Source organism: Psammomys obesus, unplaced genomic scaffold (assembly GCF_907164565.1).
Source record: "Psammomys obesus unplaced genomic scaffold, mPsaObe1.curated_primary_1811, whole genome shotgun sequence".
Lineage (NCBI taxonomy): Eukaryota > Metazoa > Chordata > Mammalia > Rodentia > Muridae > Psammomys > Psammomys obesus.
Genome location: NW_026596064.1, coordinates 12,875,034 through 12,898,284, shown reverse-complemented (window position 1 = coordinate 12,898,284; position 23,251 = coordinate 12,875,034). Strand labels below are relative to the sequence as shown.

Below are 23,251 nucleotides of genomic sequence, written 5' to 3'. Positions count from 1 at the left end.
ATGTAGGGGAGATAGAATATATAGTTATGGAGAGACAGCGGGGCATAGTGAGACTGGGACAGGAGGCTTAAGCAAGAGCAAAGAAAGGGGAAAATGAGGGAAGTCAGGGAAGGGCAGCTAGTTCTAAGGACCGTTTGAGGCATCATGTGGAAATCTAGGGTGAGAGCTTTTTAAAATAGATACATATCCTGTCAGACTTCTCTCACCACCAAGTGAAACATCCAATACCAAGAATGGGGTTACATTTAATTAAGTTGTTGGCTAAAGGGCCCCCGTGGGAACTCCCAGACAACCCAGACGACTGCCAAGGCTACTGGTTGTCCTCCGAGAACTGGCAGTAAGGCCCCATTGCTGAAGAGAACACCTACACAACTCATTGAACACAGAGAAGTAGAGCTGGTCCCTAACTACAGCCTTACTGACTAGTCTTTACGACCCTGGGCGGGATTCTGTACACCGCCAAAGGAGAAAGCTGAATCCAGTTCCAAACCCTTTGCTCTACAGTGGTGAGCTGTCTGTGTGACATGCTGGTGCGACAGTGGCACAGACGTCGTGGGAGAGACCAACTTTTGTAACTATCTGATTTTATTTAAGATCCACTCCATGAGATAGAACCCAGGCCTATGCTTGGTGTCTTGGTGGCCAAGAACGTTGAGACTAGATAGGCCATGGACCTAGGGGAAAACCAAATACTATCCTTCTGCTAAAGGAACAGAGCAATAAAGCAACTTCTAATGACATTTCCCTGTATCCATAGATCAGCGTCTTGCTCAGCCACCATCCAAGAAGCTTCCTCCTGCAGATGAAAACTAATGTAGAACCCTACAACATGACAACGCTCAGACTGAGAGGTCATGGAACACTCAGTCCTAAATGGGATGTCTTCATCAAGCTTCTCCCCTTAGGTCTCAGGGAACTGTGCAGAAGAGGAGGCAGAAAGAGTGTAAGAGCCAGTGGGGATGAATGATACCAAGAAAACAGTGCCTTCCAGTACAACAGGGCTGAGGCACAGACGAACTCACAGAGACTGTGGCCCGCACAGGTCCAAGCCAAATATGAGGCCCCAGCATTGAGAGGGGAAATAGCCATGAGCTTTCATCCCTAACCCAGAAACTATCTCCAACTGACAATTGTGTACAAAGGAGAAATTCTTTTTCTCTACCAGAGCCTCACGGGGTATACAAGCCACACTTAAGGGAGGCCCCATGACCCGCAGTGGAGGCCAACACAAAACGAACTCAGTGGTATTTTTGGAGATGTTTTGTCTCATGATGCTTTGTCTGGGCCTTTTTACCTTATTTGTTTTTTACTTACCTAGTATGGTTTCCAGGTTTTTGTGTGTGCGTGCATGCATATGCTTGTGTGTATATGTGTGTGCGTGCATGCATATGCTTGTGTGTATATGTGTGTGCCTCTGTGTGTATGTGTGTGTGTGTGCCTATGTGCCTCTGTGTGTATGTGTTTCTTGTGCTTTTTCTTTGCTTTTCCCCCCATTTTTCTGTTTGCTTTGTTTTAGTCTTGTTTTTTGTTTGTTTTGTTTGTTTGTTTTTTGCCATTTGTCTTCTAGAGAGAAAGAAGGTGTGGGTGGGGGGAAGAGCTGGGAGGAGACAAGGGAAACCGTGGTCAGAATGTAATGTATAAACAATGTTTTTTTTTAAAAAAAGTTTGCAATAAAAGAGATCAGGATGGAAGGAGGAAAGAGCAAGAGAGGGAGGAGGGGGGAGGGAAGCAGGGGGAGGGGGAGGACACCAAAGGGAAAAGAATCTAGAGAAAACATGGACAAGTTCCAGAGCAGAAAGATTTTACAGGGAGGAAGTAAGGATACATGTCAAGGACACAAGAGAAGCCACTGTATCCATAAAACAAACAAACAAACAAAGGATCAATTCAAAGCAAAAAAAAAAAGTGAAGATATGGATAAGCCTTGTTACAAACAAAGCACCTAGAAATTAAACACAGTGCAGCATGGCACAGACTGAGAGCTTGCACCTTACCCAGACTTCCTGGTGAAGAACACAGAAGCAACTTGCCACTTTATAAGCAGCAACACGCTGGGTAAAAAGACATCTGTCAGCCTGTCTTACAGCTTGAGTTAATCAATCACACAACTGAATGCCAACCATGGCAACACAGCCAGGCATAATGGGCTTTCCAGGAAGGCCCATGTGACTTTGGAGGCTCATCTCCTGTGCTTCTTTCTTTCCTTTTGCTACTGCTTGCATATGATGTGAGGGCAAGGCTCCAGCAGCCACACCTGGGATCACAGGACAATGTGCTAACTGTGGGGGGTTAAAGAAAGGCTCTGAGTCACTCAGGGCTGTGGAGTTGCTATGGCCGCCATGCTCTGCCCACCTCTGGATCCTTCTGTAGGGGGCTCCTTAAATCACTACTGTTTGTTATCCTTCTTATTGGTAATCAAGCCTCATTATAGCAGACACAGCAGGCACTTAAAAAAAACACACACACCAGAAAAACTGGGAAATAAATTCGTGATGTATTCCAGAAAGGAGAACAAGATGACAGGAAAACTGGACCGCTTTACAAGATAGAATGGTGAGGGAGGGACAGGTTGGGGGAGGGAGGGGAGTGGCTGGGCTGAGCTTCGGGAAATTGTCAAGGAAATCAGTCAGCAGGTGTGAATTTGGTAAACAAACAAAAACAATGAAAACAGCAGCCGTTGGATTGGGCTCAGGATGACTCGGCCAGGCTGTGTCTGCTCGTGTCCTGTTCCAGGACAAGAGCTGACTCACATATTTCTTGTGCAGTTTTAACCCTGTTAAGAACAGATAACAGTTTTAGGTAACTGAATGCAAAGGAAAGCTGGAAAGTGAACTAAAGAAATATGCATAATGTACTTGAAAATACTGTGGAATGAGGAAAAAAAATACACACAATATCCAACATCATGGATGACAGAGAGAGAAAGAAATCTCCAAAGATAAAAGGTCTTGTTGGGGATTGTGGGATATGACTGTAATCGCAGGATGAGGGAGGCTAAGTGATACATAATAACCGTAAAGCCAGCCTGGGCTATATAAGAAGAGCCTGAGATCTTAGAACACAGCAAACAAAAACCGAAGAGACAGAAAGGTCTTGTTCCTAGAGAACCAGAGGCCTTGAAATCAGTGGTGGAAGTTTGTTTTGAACAAGGATCTACACCTGAAGTCTATACCCCCTACACCTGGAGTCAAGAGTGCCCCTGCACACCCGCATCCTGTCTCCAGGCTAAAGAATGTGAGAATTTCCTGAATAAAAGGATGAACTAAGAGGCGACAGAAAGAGGATGTCCTAAAACCTCAGAGATGACAAAGCCAGGTCAGTCACAGTTCTAGTTAGCTTTCTATTGCTGTGATTAAACTCCACGCACAAAGGCAGCTTGGGAGTCAAGGAGTTTATTCGTCATACAGCTTACTGTTCATCATGAAAGGAAGTCAGGGCAGGAGCTCAAGGCAGAAGCCTGGGAGCAGGAACTGATGCAGAAGCAACAGATGGATGCTGCTTACAGGCTTGTTCCCTGCCCGTGGCTTGCTCAGCCTGCTTTCTTATACAGCTCAGGACGAGCAGCCCAGGGGAGGCGCTGCCTCTGTGGGATGGACTTGTCCATAGGACAATCTGATAGAGGCTTTTTCTCCGCTGAGGGTACCTCTTCCCAGATGACTTAGCTTGTGTCAACAAAAACCTTTCTGTTTGTCTGTTTGTTTGAGATGGGGTTTCTCTGTGTAGCCCTTAGGCTGTCTTAGGACTCACTGTATATAGACCAGGCTAGCCTCAAATTCAGAGACTGGCCTGCCTCTGCCTCCTGAGTGCTGGGATTACAGGCGTGCACCACCACCGCTTGACTCTCGTCAACAAAAAAATTAACACGCACAGTCATCATTCCAACACTAAGGTTGTGAGCTCGGCAGGGTCCACTCCCCAACAGTGAGTCATGAGCCCACTAAAGAGAGTGAGAGCTACTGTTCAGTGGGTACAGTTTCAGTTTTATCAGAAGAAAGCTAGGAGATGACGGTGGTAGGAGCTGTCTAACTTAAACACAAATATATTTAATAGCACTAGCCTGAGTACTAGAAATGGCTCGGATAGCGATTATATATTGAGTGCATTTTAACTACAGCTTTTAAAAAGGGGAGCCACGAGAATGGCTGGAAGGGGTAGAGAGTGAGGTCAGGGGTAAGCGATGCCCGAAAATGGTGTGTAACAGCGTGATATGGGAATACCTCCGCTGCGGCATTGCGCTGTCCTGCATTGTCCAGCGTCCTTCCAGAACACTCCCCGCTGTCCTCAGTTCTTCAACTTTCCAGTCCCCCGTTCTAAGGAGGGTTTGTGTGATCAGCGCGTCCTTGGTCTGGTGCCTGGACTCTGGCTGCAGCTGAGTATTGATATCCATGGCTTTGGAGCGTGAAACGCTTCCTCTGCCTGCCCCCAAGACTCATCATGTCGGAAATTCTTCGACACAGAAAGGACAGCCAATGACGGAAAGGGCAAAAGTTCACTGTGCTATCACAGCCAAGAAGTTTACCGCCCCCTAGATTTGATAAGAGATGTGTGGTAGAGAGATCATCTGCGGTGTGCCAGGCACGATGGCACACAGCTTTAATCCCAGGCATCCAGGAAGCAGAGGCAAGGGATTTCTGTGAGTGTGAGGCCAGCCTGGTCTGTATGTTCTAGGACAGCTAGGGCTACACAGTGAGACCCTGTCTCATAAAACTAAACAAGCAATACAGATATTATTAATCACAGAAGGGCTAACAGAAGCAATAGCTTGTTCTAGGGTGGAACTGGGGGTGGTGAAGGGCAAAGGGGGGATAGTGTGAAAGTGTGGAAACCACTGTTCCTGACAACGTAACTTTTAATGTCATTTGGCTTATTAAACTATACAGTTACGATTTTGATAAAAAAATAAAACAATGCCTTACATTTTAATCATGTTCATTTTAATAACACCCCTACCACTAAAAGCGTGCCACCAAGCTAGAAGGGAAGTAGGAAAAGCTAGTTGGTAGGAGAACACCAAGGGCTTGCTTTCAGCCACCTCCTTCTATGACCCTGTCTTGTCCTCTGCCTACGCCTATCTGTACAGATCTCAGGAGATGGTGTAACACCGAGTTCCTAGACATCAAAGGCACACAGTCACCTGGAGCCGTTATCAGGTCGCACAAAGAATCTGTTCAACCTCCTCTGTCAGGTCACTGATGTCTTCAATTGTAAGCTGGAAGACGGTCTCTATCATGCTACATGAAGTAATGTGAGTCAGCCTCTGTCGCTGTATCAGACAGCTGAGGCCATCAGCTCAGTCATCTGTGATCTGAATGGGAAGTGTCCTCCTAAAAGTCTTAATGTGCTAGGGGATTGGCCCCAGCCTGAAAGAGCTACCGGGAGGTGACTGGGCCAATTAATTCACTGATGAGTCTACACTGAGCGCACTCTTAGGAAGTGCGGCCTGGTTGGAGGAAGCATGTTACTGGTTCCCTGGATCTTTTCTGATTTCCTCTCTGCTTCCTGACTGCTGAGAGGTGAACAGTGTTGTGCCTTTCCCCTGTGATGCTTCAACCTCACCACAGACTCGAACACAGTAAAGGCACCTGAGTGTGGACAGAAAGCCCTGAAACGGGGTGCCCACATAAGTTCCTTCCCCGGCTTACACTGTTTTCTCGGGCCTGTTGTCATAGTGATACGAAGTTAACTAATTCATCAACTTTGAAAGCAAAAATGTTTGTTTTGGCCCACAGTTTTAAAGGAGTCAGTCCGGGACTCCTTGGCCCCACTGCTTTGGGACCGCTGGCTGGGCAGCCCGCCACAGCAGGTACATGTGGTAGGATAAAACCTGCTTGTTTCACGGGCCAGAGAGCAGAGGAGAGCAGAGAGAACACTAGCCCCCCAGAGTCCCTTGCTGAGCAGACCTCCAGTGACCTGAAGGTCTCCTGTTAGGCTCCTCCTCCTCTTAGAAGTTCAACTACCTCTCGATGGAGCCATCCTGGAGCCATGCATTTTACACTGGGCCTTCGGGTGACACTCTAGGTTCAAATTACAGCGAGATACACAGCACCTGGAGGTGGCAGGTCTTCAAAGATGTTTGCCCTCTCTCTCAGGACTTCCCATGCTCTCCATGGCTTTCTCTGTCGCTCTGCGCTGGCAGTTTTCAGAAAAGCTTGACTTCTTTAGCTACCGTCCCTTCATCCCATGGTACCTGGTTTGTGAGAGCTCCCCTCTACTGACAAAACCCGGTGAGCCCGTTAGCGAGCCCTCCTCGGCCCGCAGTGGCTCCATTTCAGCGGGATTTTGAGTAAAAGGAAAGTAACATTTTTATTTCCAGAGCTGCCTCGCAGCTCTGATGCACAGTTGAGAGGAAGTTCTGTCTAAAATTAGCTAGTGTGTGTGTGTGTGTGTGTGTGTGTGTGTGTGTGTGTGTGTGTGTGTATATATATATATATATATATAACACCGTAGAATTATAAATAATTTAACTGGCCTCTGAATTTCAACTGTTTGAGATAAATAACCGAAAGTTAGTTTTGAAAACTGGGTTGGAATAACTGGTAAGTTGAGGTGAGTGGTGATCGCTCCACGCTAGGAGGCCCCAAAGCACTTACCTTCTCCATTCACCCTAGGCTGGGTGCACAGACCAGGGACAGCTTGGTCACGTGGTTCACACTTAGCTGTCTGCTGGTCCTGAAGGGAGTCTTGCTCACCACAGGAGGAGGCAGGCGGCCTGTCAGAGGCCTCCGTAGGGAAGGCCAAAGGAGACCTGGGCTCCAGGAGGAAGCTGTCTTGAAGGGTTCGCTTGGTGCCTTTCTTGCACTTGCTCCTCTGCCTCTTCGGGATCCGGTCACCCTCTCCGGACCCCCGCCGACTACTCCCGAGCCCCCCTAGCGGCTGGAGGAGCTGATCCATGCCCTTGGTGAACTCCAGCAGGGTGCCCTCAGAGAGGCTGCCAGCCGGGGTGTCAGAGCCATAGCTGGGAACCCCGTCCTGGCCCAGGCGCAGAGCATCCGGGCCTTTGGGCAGCGGCCTGGGAGACTGGGGGAGGCCGCCATGGGCCATGAAGAGGGCGAAGTAAGAGTAGTCCACGGCGATGTAGGTCAGCATGAAGCTGATGGTGACGACGGGCGCCAGGACATTCACCTGGCCCACGAGGACAAAGGCCATCGTCACCAAGCTGGTCAGGCAGATGGCTGCCACGGGGGTTTTATTTGGCCCTTTCTACGAGAACAACAACAACAATACAGGATTACATTTCAAATACAGTCGGGAGTTTTACGATCAATTGATAGAAATCAAATATAACGTCTTGGGAACCTCTCTCCACATGACCGCTCACCTGGAAACTTGGAAAAATAATATCCAAACCTTAAAAGTCTTAGTGTTTCAGCTCCCGCAGGGAGAAAGCCCCTATGTGATTCTCCCAGTCTGGGTGGACAAGCTGTCCAGGCCCTCCCAGAAGGCATGGCAGAGTCACTGGTGGCCGGAACCGGAACATGTCACTAACATACGTGTGCATGCACTCACATACAGTCACACAGGCCTGGCGTTCGTGGAGGAGGGCATGGGAGTGGGGAGCTGGTTCATGTGGCTCTGGAGCCAGAGCAGCACTCCCGGGGCAGTCCCATGTTCTGCTCCTGAGCAACTTCACTCGCCCGGGGATGACCCTTCCCCGGCTCCATTTGCCTCCTTCCTCACCAGCCTCCCAGTCTTCCTAGCCCACTCTCCGTGCTTCAGAGACTGCAGCTAAAGTAGGGGCCTCGCCTGTCCTCCATACTATTACTTTCCCCGCCTAAACTCATTCACCAGGCTCTTACACACACACACACACACACACACACACACACACACACACACACACACTGGGGCTGTGTGTTCTAAGGGTGTACCAGAACCCATGCTGACCTGAAACCCTCCCCCAGGACAATCCTTAAAAACGAGAAAAGGGACAGGAGAGGAGGAGAGGAAGCAGGAAGAGAAAGATTTTATGTTTGGGAGTTAGTTTTACAGTGCATTTTATTAAAACGGTTTAGCAGATTCCAACAATAAAATGACTGTGAATAAAGTAAGTTCTTAGAAACTCATAACTGAGTGGGGGCTGGAGAGATGGCTCAGTGGTTACGAGCACTGGCTGCTCTTCCAAAGGTCCTGGCTTCAATTCCCAGCACCCACATGGCAGCTCACAACTGTCTGGAATTCTAGTTTCAGGAGAGCTGACATCCTCTATCTCACACACACATACAAGCAGAACACCAATATACATAAAATAAAAAATAAATAAACCATTTTTTAAAAAGAAACCCATAACTTTAAAAGAAGTTTCAGATCAGCTGCCTAGCTGAGGCCAAATGCTAGCCTAGGCCAAGAGCTTGATTGTGAACCAATAAAAGGGGCCAGTGAGAGCCTCTCTCCACCAAGAGATGGATAGTCCATAGACTGGTCGAAAGATGTGGAAAACAGACAGTGAATCCCTATAGCATAACTGGAAAAAAGACAGACAGGCAGGTGAAATGGCTCAGCAGGTAAAGCTGTTTGTCACGACCCAGTTCCTCACATGGTGGAAGGAGAGCCAGTGCCTGAAAGTTGTCTTCTGACACATGCTGTAGTTCAAAGAGTGAACCCACACAGCACACTAAATAAACACGTCATGTCATAAAAGTCCTGTTAGAAAGGCAGCCCACTCAGCAAAATGAGTAGAAGATCTGCCCAGGCCCTTTACAAAGAGTATTAACCATGTGAAAAGATGAGCGACCTCATCAGTAGTTAGAACAGCCTTCAGCCACAGCGAGGTATGGGCAAACATGGATGACTACAGAGGCTGAGAAGGCCCCGCCCACCTCTGCAGCAGCAGCCAGTACAAACACCAAGTTAGCACATATCCCTGGAGAGAGAGAGCCGGGCGCTGCTCACCGTGTGACGCTGGATCCACTGAGAAGGCCCTCTGCTGACGGGAATGCAGTCTGGGGGCCGTCTAAGTTTACATCCAACACAAGAGACATCCACAGACACCCCCCCCCCCCATAAGAAGCTGCCACCACAGCAAAGAGGAGGAGGCGGCTGCTCACAAACATGATGAGGAGGAAGATAGCATAGCATAGAAGGACACCCATGCATGTACAGCCAAGAGTGTGCTCAGTGTAAAAATTCTGTAGCTCAAATAATGGAATTCTAGGAAGCTCTCTATTTGATTTGTATGGAAATTTAATTGGGAAATCCCACACTGTGAAACTTCGTTGCTTGCCCTAAAATGTTTAAAGCTGTGGTTCGTATAACTACCTTTAGGCTAGGTGGCTAGGTGTGTGTGAAACATAAATTAACTGAGGGTTGAGACTTTGCCCCAAAGATACTGCACTGTAGATACAGAGATATCCCAAAATGTAAAACAAATAAGACCTTCTGGCCCCAGACAGTACAGGTACGAAATACTTAATGTGTGCTGGAAGGTTTCAAAACCAGGCAAGCTGTTTACGGATGCACACGGAAGGAGCGTTGTCACAAGCCGAGGTGCCCAGGGCCAGATCCTAGAGTCTGTGTGTGCCGGGAGCTACAAGTGGCTCTGCCTTCTTAAACATCTTGGGGGAAATCACAGTAAGAACAGTGTCTTGTGGCATGAATTCCATGACATTCAGATCTGTGTCCTTGGTCGAGGGGTGGGTACTCCCTGTGGCAGTTCATGAGCTCCAGGAGCAGGACAAAAGCACCTGAGAGTGAGGCCGAGGGGCCTGCCACGCCTGAGGGATGTGCAGCCTCATGATTGAGGAGAAGTCTGCAGCTCCCTCAGAAAAGCCCATCACAGGAGTCTAAGGCGTGGAGCAAGAGGAAAGGGCCTCTCTGGGTGAGGGTGGAGTAGGGGTAGGGATGGGGAATAGGGGTATGGGGTAGAGTGGGGGTAGGGGTCAGGTGGGCAGCGTTCCTGGGTGGAGGCCTACCCGGTGCTTACCTCATAGTTATTCTTAAGACTGTTCCCGTTGATTTGGGGACCTTTCCTACTGTGCTAGCTGTACCTCAAAAGTGCGTCTAAGTTTCTAGTGTTCCACCATTGAAGAAGGAGACAAGCAAATAGAATCTAATCATATAAGAAGACACTTTTGGGGGGCAGGGGACATGACAAACCAGGAAAAGTGTCTGAAACACTAGTCACAGAGGGTTAACCTCCTAATGAAGAGCGTCCAGATATTGATTAACCCTTACGATAGAAGAAGAAAGATGCAAACGGCAACAAAACAGGAGGAGACAGTCAGCTTTATTCGCGGTGGGGGAAACACAAATCCTGGTGAAAGGCCAGCTCTCGCTGTGCGGCTGAACGTTTCACTAATGATGGGCCAAAGCTATGCTCCCCCCTAACACTGACCTTGTCACTCAAGGCAAGGGTGCCAGTGAGGCTCACACACAGCGTTTCTAAATCTTCACAACGACAGACCAAACTAAGGACAAAGCTGAGCGGATGTGTCCATCCTCCTTCCTCGGCAGACACACCTATGTGATAAGGAAGACCAGGTAGAAGCCTAGAGCTCTGTGCTCCCTGGCCATCGTCTGGTTTGTTTGGTGGGGACAGGGTTTCTCTGTGTGGCCCTGGCTCTCCTGGACTCCCTCTGTCGACCAGGCTGGCCTCCAACTCACGGCGATCCCCCTGCCGCTGCCTCCCCAATGCTGGGATCACAGGCGAGCGCTACCACCGCCCAGGCAGCCTTCCTCATCAGCAGAAGCCCACGCACAAATTCTACCCCCGTCTTGGTGTAGAGCACAATGGGGGCCTCACACTCTAGGGTGGCCCTCACCCCAAGCCTGACTCTAGATGGTGAGGGCCTTTGCACGCTGCGGAGGGGCTGAGGGCCACTGGCAGGACACGGCAGAGAGGAAGGTGCCCGTCTGTGGCCTCCTCCAGCCGCCGAGCAGAGCCGCACCTCAGCTAACCACGGCTAGCTGTTGGCTAACCATGGCTAACCTCCGCTAACCACGGCTAACTCTCGGCTAACCCTGGCTAACGTCGACTGTCGGCTCCACCGGGCAAGAGACGCCAGGCACATGAATACCTGTGAGGGCGTCTACATAGCGGGTCTGACTCTGGCCTAACCACCGGCACCATCCACTTGACACGTTCAGTTTTCTGTGAGCGTGCAGGCGCACGCGTGTGTTATGAGCCTTTATAAAAGTGTGTATGTGTGTGTGAGTGTGCATGTGTTCCCAAGTGTGTTTAAGTGTTATGTGTCTATGAGTGTGTGTATGTGAGTGTGTGCTTGTAGGGGGGAGTATGTACATGAGTGTGCGTGTGTGCGTGTGTGTGTGTGTGTGTGTGTGTGTGTGTGTGTGTGTGTGGTGTGTGTGAGCATGTGTGGCATGTATGTGTATGAGTGTGTATGTGAGCATGGGTGACTGTGCGCTCAAGTGTGCATGTGTGTATGAGTGTGTGTGACTGTGTCTGTATATGCATGTGTGTAGATGAGTGTGAGTGTTTGTGAGTGTGTGAATGTGTGAAGAGTCTGTGTATGATTGTGAATGTGTGAGTGTGTATGAATGGGGAGCGTGTGAGGGGTGTGTATGTATGAATGTGTGTTTGTGTGGTGTGTGTATGTGTGTCTGAGTCTATCTGTACATGTGATGTGTGTGTGTATGTGTGTGAGTGTGTGAGTGTGTGTGTGTATGTGTGTGGTGTGTGAGTTGTATGTTAGGGGCGTGTCTCTATGTATACCTGAGTGTGTGCCTCTGTATGTGAATATGTATGTCCATGCTCGCTGCTGCTCTACTCACGATGGCTGGGAAATGGACTCGGCCTGGCTGTCCATCAGCTGATGAATGGAGAGTGACAGTGGAGCGTGGGCTCCGGGGTATGCTCGTCTGCTCTGAGGAGAGTGAGGTCATGAACTTTACAGGGACTGGATGGAACCGGCTACACAGTGAGACTCTGTCTCAAAAAAGAAAGAAAGAAAGAAGAAAGGAAGAATGGAAAAAAGAAGGAAGGAAAGACAGAAGGAAGGAAGAAAGGAAGGAAGGAAGGAGGGAGTGGGAAATAGTAGAGGTTAAAGGACAGGGGAGGGGGGTAGGGGAGGAGGGTAACTAAAACTAAGGATCATGAAAACCCACTACTTTGTAAGCTAATTTAAATACTTAAAAAGGAGGAGTTTGAAACACAGATGGCCCTTGCCCATGCTGCATGGGTGGACAATGCCTCCCTGAGAAGTCATGGGTTACTGAACAAAAATTGTAAGCAAAATTAAGGTTCTCCAACCATAAATTGCTTTTGGTTGTGGTATCTTATCATAGAAACGGAGCTGTAACTAATACATTGGTGAGGTCCTGTTGCTGAAGACACAGCCCATTCAGGTTGCGGGACACAGAACAAAGCTGGAACCGTTCTCAGTTTCTTCCCTGCTAGCATAGTGCCAACAGATGGCTGCTCGGAGGGAAAACTCCTCCATAGTCCTGCCTAGCAGTGAGCCCCAAATGTACCCCTATGGAGATGTGCCCACTGGAGCGATAGTGGCATGACAGCTGTGGAGGTACCAACCACCTTCCATGTAAAAGAATTTACATCTGGTCCTATAAGCTAGTCAAAAGCTCACGGCTAGGAGGGCCATGGATCCCAAAGGCACAACCTACTACTGTTGTTTTGCTAAATAAACATGTTGTCAAATATTTAGTACTAAGTGTTAACTATTTATTACTTCTTAATATTTATTACTAAGTGTTAGTGCTTTTTGTACTGGGCCACGGTTGGCGATAAGCCAGTGATGAGAACACGTGATCACTGAGTGCTCACCCCTAAACGGCACTCAACCCCCCCCCCCCCGAAAGCTCAGAGAAGATCCTGGAAAAGGGAGTAGAAAGAATGGAATAGCTGGGGGATGGGGAAGAGTACTGCGCAACGCTGCCCCCTGGGCATGACGTGGCATGTCACAAACCTCAGCTATCAAGGCCCGCACAAAATGAAGCCCCAGGCCCAGCCAACGCTCCAGCAGGCAGCACCAACAGGACTGAGGGGGTTACAAACGGGAGGAAAGGCCATAAAAGCGGGAGACTTCTTGGGGGAGGGGAGGAAAAGAGAATCAGAGGGGGATGTAATCAAGATATGTTGCATGCATGTATGAAGCTACCAAAGAACAAATAAAAGAAAAAAAATTTTTTTAAATTATCACACGCAAAAAGATTGAGTCAAAACATTTGTCATTACAGATGTGATTATATATACACATATATATGTATACACATACACACACACACACACACACACACACATAGCTGTAGAGTAGAGAGGGAGAATTACCCACTACAGCCCTGTACGTAATGGAAAAAAGAACGAGAAAATCCTCTTTAAATTAATACAGAGGACGGATTTCTAGGTGCTAAGAGAACTGTCTGTTGTGTGAAAATATGGCGGAGAGGGGTCCGATCTGAAAAGCAAGCGGGGAGCCTGAGGAGACGGCATTCGGTAGAGGCCTGCCACACGAGGTCCGGTGTTCACACCCCAGCACTCGAGTCGTCTGTGCATGGGGACCTGCACCCGTAACCCCTCGTGGGCTGGTGGCAGCGCGCTCGGGATCCCTGGCCAGCTGCCCCCGCTGCATCAGTGAGTGTGACCTCGCTTCAGAAAATAAGGTGTGTGGCTGGAGAGATGGCCCGGCACACAACCAAACCCACATCTACACATACAAGGGCACATACCCAAAGGAAACATGTATGTATTATACCGACACACACACACACACCATAGAGAGAGAGACTGGCAAGGCTGTGGATTCAGTTCCCAACACTGGAGAAGAAACAAACAGAAAACCACACCCTCCGCTTTGCCCCACCCCAGAGACCAGAAACAGCGGGTCCAGCAGCTCTGGTAGGAAAAGCTCGTGCTCCAGAGACAGGGAGCGAACACAAGAGCGAGCAAACAGGAAGCCACTCACCCCTTTCCCCAGAAAGGCGAGCACAGGAACCACCTTCTCCTGGGCGATGCACTGCAGGATCCGGGGCGCTCCGTAGAGCCCCCCCATACAGGAAGCCAGGGATGAGATGTACAAGCCCAACAGGAAGAGGAAGCCGACCAGAGACACCTGCGTGAGGCAGACGGGCCACCATTACCACAGGCTGGCCCCTGGGCTGGGTTCCACGGGGAGGGAGTCACTGCGGGATGAAGTTAGGCTTCTCAGCCTCTCAGGGACCAAACCCTAACAGCCTCCTAGAAGCTCTTCTCATTGTTGGACAAAAAGGCACCTTTAGCGGGCCAACTTCTGCATGCCAAAGCTTCTTATCTGGGGGTTGTCTTGAAAGACCCCTCACCTAAGCAGCTCTCGGTTTGCCAGGCATGCCTGAACACTAAGTTAGGCAGAGGCTCAGAGGCTCTGAGAATCTTTCAAAAGAATACCTGCCCCCCCGTAAAATCTCAGATAATTGTCACTGACAAAAGCCTACTTCAAAGCTGAGGTGCCATCACTCCAGATTCATGCCAGATACAATGGTCCTACTGAAATCCTACTACACCCCCCAGCCGGCAGCACCTACCGAACAGCAATGGGACTGTCAAAGGTAGGGCCACTGGGAGCCCTTAGGCCGATAGGGGTGTGCCCTGGAAGGGGACTGCAGGGCCTCAGGCCCTTCTTTCTCTTTCTCTTTTAAGGAGACCAGTTTTGTGGTGCTAAAATAAGCCTTTTACTACACTTTCTTTAGTGTGGAGGTGTGAGGGTGCATCCCAGAGAACTTGTAAAGACCAGTCCTCTCCTGCTCCCACACGGGTCCCAGGGATCAAAGCGAAATCATCAGACCTGGCCACAAGTGTCTCTTTCCCTGCCCAGCCACCTTACAGGCCCAAAATGTTCTCTTTATAAATTAATTACATCAGGCATTGTGTGATAAGCAACTGGAATCTGACTAATGTCGTTATTCAATGACCAACTTCTTAAAAAGATTTTACAAATATTTACTGATTGATTGTCTAACTGGAGGGAGTGCTCTGGACACCCCCGTACCCCTGTACAGACTGGAAGATAACCTGGAGCATCTGTCCTTGCCTTACACTTTGAGGCAGGGTCTCTCGTTTGCCTCTGCACTGCGGCGTACTCTGGGCTGGATGACTTGCCAGTTTCTGGAGGGTTCACTTTCTGCCACCTCCTATCTTGCTGCAGAAGTCCTGGGATTACAGACACATGAAAAGACATCCGGACTTTTCACATGGGTCCCAGGGATTCCAAATCAAGCCATCAGGACTATGCAGCCAGAGCTAGGCTTCCTGGGGCCTAACTATTGTTTGCTAATTTTGTTGGTTTGGTTGGTTGGTGTTTGTCTTCTGAGACAGAACGTTGTTACAAGTCCAGGTTGTTCTTAATTCACGATACCGTCAAGGTTCTATGCTATGCCAGTCAGATCATGACTTAACCCTTTCTGTCCCTCCTGTGTGCACCCACCCACTTTCCAGCTATTTAAATACTGCTTCCTCTAGCTCGGCCTTGGGGCTAGGTTCCCCATTTCCCAGACCACTCCACACAAACCACTCTTTCAGGTTAGTTCATATCTTACATGCACTCTACTCTAATTCTCGAATTAAGTGGGTGTTTGATTCATCGCAGTGGCTCTGAAAACCACTGGTTTCTGAGTCCTATTCTTAGCATTTCAGATTCAGGAGGCGTTGAGGGGAGCCTGAGAATGGATTTCCAGAAGGTCCCAAGGTAACGTTGATGTTAATGGCCAGAAACCACACTCTGAGAAGTGCTAGCTGACTATGATTCCGGGCAGACTCTCATAGTCCCTGTGAGTGATGCCCTAGGCCCCTGCCAGAGCGACAAACTCAACCCTGACCCTAAAGCCCCACTTACAACTCCTACTGGTTGATAAGCGGACCTTGCATGCCCATGACTCCCCTAGCCCCACTCTGCACAACACTGGGCACCAAGAATCCGCACAACAGGTCTGGAGAGATGGCTCGGAGGTTAAGAGCACTTGGCTGTTCTTCCAAGGGTCCTGAGTTCAAATTCCAGCCACCACACGGTGGCTCACAACCATCTAAGATGATATCTGGTGCCCTCTTCTGGCGAGCAGGTGCACATGCAGTCAGAACACTGTATACATAATAAATAAATAAATCTTAAAAAAAATGAATCAGCACAAGGGGGCTAGAGAGATGGCTCAGCAGTAAGGAGTGCTTCCTGTTCTTGCAGAGGATCTGAGTTCATGCCCCACATCAGGCTGCTCATAACAGCCTGTAACTACAGTAACCAGGGGATCTGACGCCCTCTGGTCTGCAAAGGCAATTGCACGCACAGGTGCACATAAACTCATGCACATCCACACAAGTCTTAACTGGGGGACCACCGAATCAGGTAGTCTGAGACATTTTCTGACTGCTAATTGATGTAGAAGGACCAAGTCCACTGTGGGCAGTGCCATCCCCAGTCAGCTGAGTCCCAGCTGCGTGAGAGCACTATCTAAGCAAGCCAGGAGGAGCAAGCCAGTAAGCAGCTTTCCTCCATGGTTTCTGCTTCCAGCTTCTGCCTTGGCTCTGCTCAGTGATGGACTGAAAGCCGTAGGAAAATAAGCTCTTTCCACCTCAAGCGGCTTTTGGTCAGGGTTTTATCATAACCACAGAGATACCAACTCTGTGGTATCTCTGTGTTTTATTTCCTTGCTTCAGCAATGGGCTGAGTCCACAGAGTTGAGTCCTACTGAACCCAAGGCCCTGGTTAACCTACTTCCTGTTTCACAAATTACCATGAAAACAATCTGATTGTTAAATCCTGTGCCTATCAGGATTTTCGATGTGAAAGCACTTAGAGACAACAACGGGGCTAGCGAGATGCCCGAGCAGGTAAAAGCATTTCCTGCTATACCTGGCAACCTGACTTAGATCCCTGGGACCCACAAGTTGTCCTCTAACCTCTAAGAATATGGCCCTCCCCCTATAATTTTTTTTTTTAATGAGCCTATCTGTAGGTCATCGGAGGTCCACACTCCTCACTAGGAACAGCTCAGCCAGTTCCGTAACCTGCACCCCACAGAGGCCCTTCCCTCTCTCGTTATCATTGCTTCCTTCATTACACTTAAAGTGGTCACTGATTCGACCTCAGCCTCGTGCCGTGTTAGGGCTGCAAAGGGACAGAGGAAGGCTCTGGTCCTTTGAGCTTTTGAATATGAAGTGGAAGGTCTCCCAATCTGCAGGATGGGAGGTCAGGTGGCTAGAGGCTGGACGGCTGAACTGTGGTCCCCTACAGAGCCACCTTGTCTTTGATTCCCTGGGGACTGCTCCCCCTACCCCCGGCTGGCATTAACTCATCCCAGGTGGCTCTCTGCCTCTTGCTTCGGTGTCCTGGGTTGCTTGGGCTCGACCTTTCCTTTCTTATTAGAGATCGCTGTTACCGATGTCCCATCGCTTTGTGTGCTCCGCTGGCACTTTGGCTGCTTTCTCCCCTGTGGGAGAGTTAATCGGGCTCGAGGCCTATCTCACCCTGCACGCCTACGAGTGCAGCGGAACCCTGTCTCTGCTGCCACCCACAGCAGAGGCCTGCAAACCAGATGTCTTACTGAAGCCTGGGCGCCTTACATGATCTGAGCCCCGGGTGTTTTACACAACTCTTAGGAAAACTAAGGTGATTATTCCTTCATGCATTCTGAGAGGCACCATCTGTAATCTTTGTGTGTGTGTGTGTGTGTGTGTGTGTGTGTGTGTACGCTCCACCAAAGGCCTCCTATGTTGGCAACTTAAAAAAAAAAAAAAAAAAAAAAAGACTGAAATGAAATTTTATCACAAGTGTCTTGAAAATTTTAACTCAGTGACTCTCTTCCCAGCCCAGGGTGCCATAAAATGCCTCCCGGATGATTCTGCTGTGTGGTCGGTATGAAGAATGGCTCAGGCCAGCATAGTGAGACCATTGCCTTTACTCCCGGGAGACGTATTCAGGGAAGGCAGAAATCTGACTGCTTCTTCCCCAAGAGGCAATCACCGTCTGGAGTCTGCGGAGGGTGAGCTCTGGCACAGCAAGAGTCTTGGCGTCTGAATGCTCCGGTGCCTGGCCTAACCGGGCATGAGAGTCAGATGCCGTTTGTGCCCATCCTCCTGTGTACTCTCCATCACCTCTAGATTACTTCCCGTAATACCTAATGCAAATACGTTGACGTTTTTAGGGACTAATGAAGAGAAAAGAGACGTTTGGAACAAATGCAGTCGGGGGCCGGGTGTTGAGACGGGGACTTGCTGTGTAGCTCTGGCTATCCCGGACTCACCGTGTAGACTAGGCTGGTCTTGAACTCAAAAAGAACAGCTTGCCTCTGCCTCCCTAGCACGGGGATTAAAGGCATGTGCCATCACACCCAGACACAGATTGAAATATTTTTTTTTCTGAATTTTTTTTTTTTAATCTAGGGATTGAATGTGTAGATGTGGCATTTGGGAGAACAGAGGGTATATGCGTATGGGTGTGTGTGTGTGTGTGTGTGTGTGTGTGTGTGTGTGTGTGTGACTCTTTCTTTTCGTTTAGAGCATGGACATCCACTGGAATGAAGCTCCCTCGCCTGCACCCCCCACCTCCCAGTGCTGGCTGGATCCCCGGAACTTGATCAGTGTTTGCCTCCTGACACTGATAACGTCATCTTGGGCTTCCCTTCCACAGACACACCCTGGGCTGGGGTCAGAGCAGGGGCTGCCCAAGCAGAATGCCTAGTTGATGTGCAGTTGGACAACTGTGTCTAGAATGGCCTTCTCTCTCCCTACGTTTTATATGAAACTACTATTCAGTCTGTTTTTATGAATTCACTGAAATGTTGGCCCTTGAGTCTATAAGTGATCAAGTTCGTACAATCGCCCTCTTCTCCAGCCGAATCCCACCTCTTCCTTTACGGCTGTCATCCACCCCTCGTTTAGGCAGTGTGTACCGAGGTTACAAACACCCACTTCCTGGGGTGTGTGCAGTTTACTTCGGAACATTATTTATTCCTGCTAGTACTGTTCTTTAGACTCTGCCGCAGAGAAGAGAGGGATCGACCACCTATGAATTAGGCTCGGGGGACGCAAGGTGAGACAAAGTGTCTCTAAAAATAAATGTCTCCACTTCTACAGCTGTCCCCATGAGGAGTGTGAAAAGGTTTAATTTTAATAATAATTTTAAGTCATGTGTCCTGCTGCAATTTCAAAGGCTACTTCCCAACTGCCACATACAGTAAAAACATCTGAAGAAGATGGGAGTGAGGAAAGTTCCCCTGACGTGGGAAAAGTGTGTTGGGAAGACAAAGAATTGGAAATAGATCAGAGGTGGGTGGAGAGATGGCTCAGTGGTTAAATGCACTGTCTGCTCTTCCAAACAGACCTGGGTTCAATTCCCAGCACCCACATGGCAGCTCACAGCTGTCTGTAACTCCAGGATCTGAGACCTTCACACTAATGCACATAAAATTAAATAAATTAAAAAAGAAATAGATGAGAGAAGCTTCAGGAAACCCAGAGGGCAGAAGGGCACACACTGAAGGGCTGAGGCCAAGCAGGAGCCAGCCAGGAGAGCTGTTCTAATGCAAAGCACTGGGAGGGGCATGCAAATGAGCCTCCGGAGATCGTCCAAAGCCAGTCTAAAGGTGGGGGAACTCCGATAGATGTAGCCCAGCTCAGAACCGAGATCTAGCGATCTAGCTGAGATGTGAACCTGAGCTGATGGCCTAATCAGATGCAGTGTCGCATACCTGTAATCCGGAGAGACAGAGGCAGGTGGATCTCTGTGAGTTCGTAGCCAGCCTCATCTACAAAGCGAGTCCAGGGCAGCCAAGGCTACACAGAGAAACCCTGGCTCAAAAAAACAGAAAAAAAAAAAAAAACCCACAAAAAAACTACGTCCGGTAGACAGGCGACAGACTGTCAATAAAGACAGTCAATAAAGATAAGCTGACATTCTCTGGGTTCTGACAGTAAGCTCACAAAGCCCAACCGACCGCCTGAATATAGTGCTTGCCACGACAGCTCAGTCAGACCTGCAGAGGGACGCTGGGAAAGAGAGGAGCAGGAGTCTGGGAAAGGATCTTGAGTGGTCCTTTGGGGGAAGAGAATGCTGGAGCGCTGGCTCTTGGAGTTTTCCTTGCTGGTCTATCCCTGTTCATATGCCCAGCATCTGCCGAGAACCAGGAACGGTTGTTACCTGCTTTTCTTTGTGGGCCTTACACTGGCCCATTCCAGGAAAATGTCTCTTGTGTGCTCCCTAAAGTCCATGCTTCACCTTTCACCCTAGCGTGTGTCTGCACGCTAGGGCACTGCCAGCTGGCCTTGCCTACTTGTCTCACTGTTCTAGACAGGAGGCATTCCCAAGAAAGTTCCCTCTGTGGGCAGGTTGAGTATCCCCCACCCGCAGAGGCTATGGTGCTGTAGCAGGCACCTCTGGAGATGCTTTTGAGCTACGCTGTGGTCGGCTTCCTTGGTTACAAGGCCTCCCGTGGGTCCATGTTGAGCAGAGGAAAGGAAGGCGAGTCACACCCTGGCAGGTGATCTGCCTCCCTCAAGAAGTCTCTCAGGGTGAAGGGAGCACTGTGGAGGGAGCTGCTGGAGAAGAAGCAGCCTTAGAGGCAGGCAGAGCTGGGCAGCCCCCAGCAGCTGCAGAGAAGCAGCAAGCAGGTGTCTCTGGCAAAGCACCCCTCCCTACTTCGATGGCTTCCTCAGACCTTCAGTTTCTCATGTGCAGCCACATTTGTCACTCCATTGAGAAGAGGCCCATGGGGGTCAAACTGCAGGTGAAACCATGTGTGTGTGAAAGAGAGAGAGAGAGTGTGTGTGTGTGAGAGAGAGAGAGAGAATGAGAATATGTAGATAACAGGAGAAACCTTCCTTGGAAGCAAACCTTGCAACCCAGAGTGAGTCTGAGATTCGGGGCACTGGGCCAGCTCATGACTTGAGCTCTTCTGCCTTCCTACCCTGCCTTTGTATTAAGGCCATGACCTCTGGAAACAAGTCTCACCTGTACTGGAGTCTACGGGATCTAAACTCTGTGTGGCTGTGGAGACCAGACTCAAGCATGTGTCTGGAAAGTAGTTGCATCTCCTATGTCGGATCTGCATCCCTGGCCTCCATGTGATCAGCTCTCCACCGGAGACCAGTGCAGGGGTTCACATGAGACACTCCCTCACTAGTCACCATCCTCAGGAAATGGTGGGAATTTCAGAGTTTGCTTTTCCTCTGTGAACTTGGGGCACGGTAGGAGTTTTAGGGGATTTTTCCCCCAGAAAATCTTATTCTTGTGAGTGTCCTTGGTGTCACATGACCAATAGTCTGTGAAGAAGCTATGGAACTCAAGGAATTCTCTAATCTGCCCCAGTTTGTACCCCAGAAACAAAAATGTTATAACCAGACCAACCAGAGTAACTGAGATTCTCCAGAGAGCCTGCCTGCCTGCCTCCATTTCCGACATTTTACTCCTTTTACACATCTCCATTTCACTCCTCCATGTGGGTTAAGAGATGCTAACTTAGGTCATCAGGCTTAGCAGAAAGGACCTTGGCCTGTTGAGCCATCTTGCTGGCCCTCCTCCTTGTTTTTTTTTTGAGATAGGGTCTCTCACTCACTGAGACCTGGAGTCACTAAGTAGGCTAGGCTGGTTGACCAGAAAGCCTCAGAGAGCCACAGAGATCCTCCTGTGTCTACTCCCCAGTGTTAGAACTGCAGGCGTGTGTCACCACTCCCATCATTTTACACGGATCATAGGGCGTCAACCTGGGGCTTTGTGCTTGCAAAAACGAGCATTTTAACAACTGAGCTGCCTACCCCGCCCTTTGTCTTGATTTTTGATATGGAAAGATGACCCTGTTGTTTAGCCTCCTGCATTTGCGTCCCTCTCTGGATGCTGGAATCTGAATGCTATCCTGAGGATGCATGGACAGATGCCGCACATTCTCCACATCCCCTATCCCCTGCCAACCCCCATTCGGTCCTAGGCTAAAGGCAAAACAGATTCCCAAACAGAGCTACAAGGAGAGGCAGCTGTGTGTCCACGGAACACGTAAGCCCTGCAGATTGAGCCCTTTGGGGGACACAGGACGCACCCACCTTTTCAGCTATCAGGAAGTCAGAGCGGAGGGCCTCTCGGGTGCAGATGGCGCCGAGCAGGAAGGTGAAGATAATGTACAGAAACCACCTGCAAAACCCAAGGGAGAGAGCTGCCACCCAGCCCACTCCCCACCCTGCCAAGTTTCAGCTCTCTGTGGGAAGCTGTATCATGGAAGAAGGCCAGCCATGGAGCCACAGAGCCAGCCTTCGAAGATGCATTTGGTACTCCTTATCCTCTAGTGCATTTCTTACCCGAGAGAAACGAAGGCAGCAGTGTTTTAGTTCTTGTGTTAAAGAAGGGTGTGGAAATGGGGGAATGGGAAGCCCAGCTTCCAGACCCTGGCCGGGGTTGACCTGCTGCCTTGAAGCCCAGCCATCTTCCTCCAGTCGAAGAAGAATTACCCACTCATCTCCCGGGCCTCTGAAGCCTCTGGTCTCTAGAGCACAGTTAACAATGTGCTTAGTGACACTGTTGCAGGAGGGACAAAAGTCAACTTGGCACAAGCTAGTGTCATCTGAGGAGAGGGAACCTCAGCTGAGAAATGACTCTGCAACCCGTGGCCTCTCTGTGGCCTGTAGGTGAGCGTAGGGGCATTTTCTTGATTAACGGTTGGTGGGGGAGGGCCCAGCCCACTGTGGGTGGTGCCATCCCTGCCAAGCTGGTCCTGGATCGTGTAAGAAAGCAGGCTGAGCAACCCAGTAAGCAGCACCCTTCCATCCATCATCTCTGCTTGAGCTCCTGCCTGCCAACCTGACTTCTCTCCATGATGGACCATGAGCTGTATACTGAGATAAATCCTTTCCTCCCCAAGGTCATGGTGTTTCATCACAGCAACAGAAAGCAAACTAATACACAGAGGGGAGAATTAAAAGGTGGAGCCATAGCCTGGCTCTGCCACCAAGGTGCCCCGTGTGGATGAGTAAGTTGCATGATCCTGAGGTCTGCCTGCTCCCACCCGGGCAATGACAGGGTACACCAAGGCGCCTCTGCCTGCCGGCTCTGTCGAAAGCAGGACAGGCCGCTCGTGTGGAACCTTCTTTCCCTTCCTCCCCGACATGCGACTCTTCCTGTTCTCCTTATTTTCCCAGTGTCACCTCATTTCGTACACACGGCCTGACGCCCTGTGCCTGGCTGGTAGCAGTGGAGTTGTGGCAGTTAAGTGTTTGCAGATAGATGTTTTAATACTTTCGAAGAGTGTAGTGAAAAAAAAAAAAAAAAGCGCAGGCACACACACAGTGCCCACTGTCCACGGGAAGCAATGGAAGAGCCCCACAGCCGTGTCA

At 49.6% G+C, this 23,251-nt stretch overlaps 1 protein-coding gene across 1 annotated transcript in view; it reads right to left on the bottom strand.

Annotated features, from left to right (window-relative positions):
* The window catches only part of Slc12a8 (solute carrier family 12 member 8), a 137,871-nt gene that overhangs the window by 29,529 nt on the left and 85,091 nt on the right, over positions 1 to 23,251 (bottom strand). Inside the window, exons 8-10 of the mRNA XM_055625063.1 lie at positions 21,968 to 22,055; positions 13,875 to 14,021; positions 6,591 to 7,200 (exon numbers count right to left, since the gene is read on the bottom strand). Coding sequence (XP_055481038.1) covers positions 6,591 to 7,200; positions 13,875 to 14,021; positions 21,968 to 22,055 — 845 coding nt within the window. The remainder of the gene's footprint in view (positions 1 to 6,590; positions 7,201 to 13,874; positions 14,022 to 21,967; positions 22,056 to 23,251) is intronic.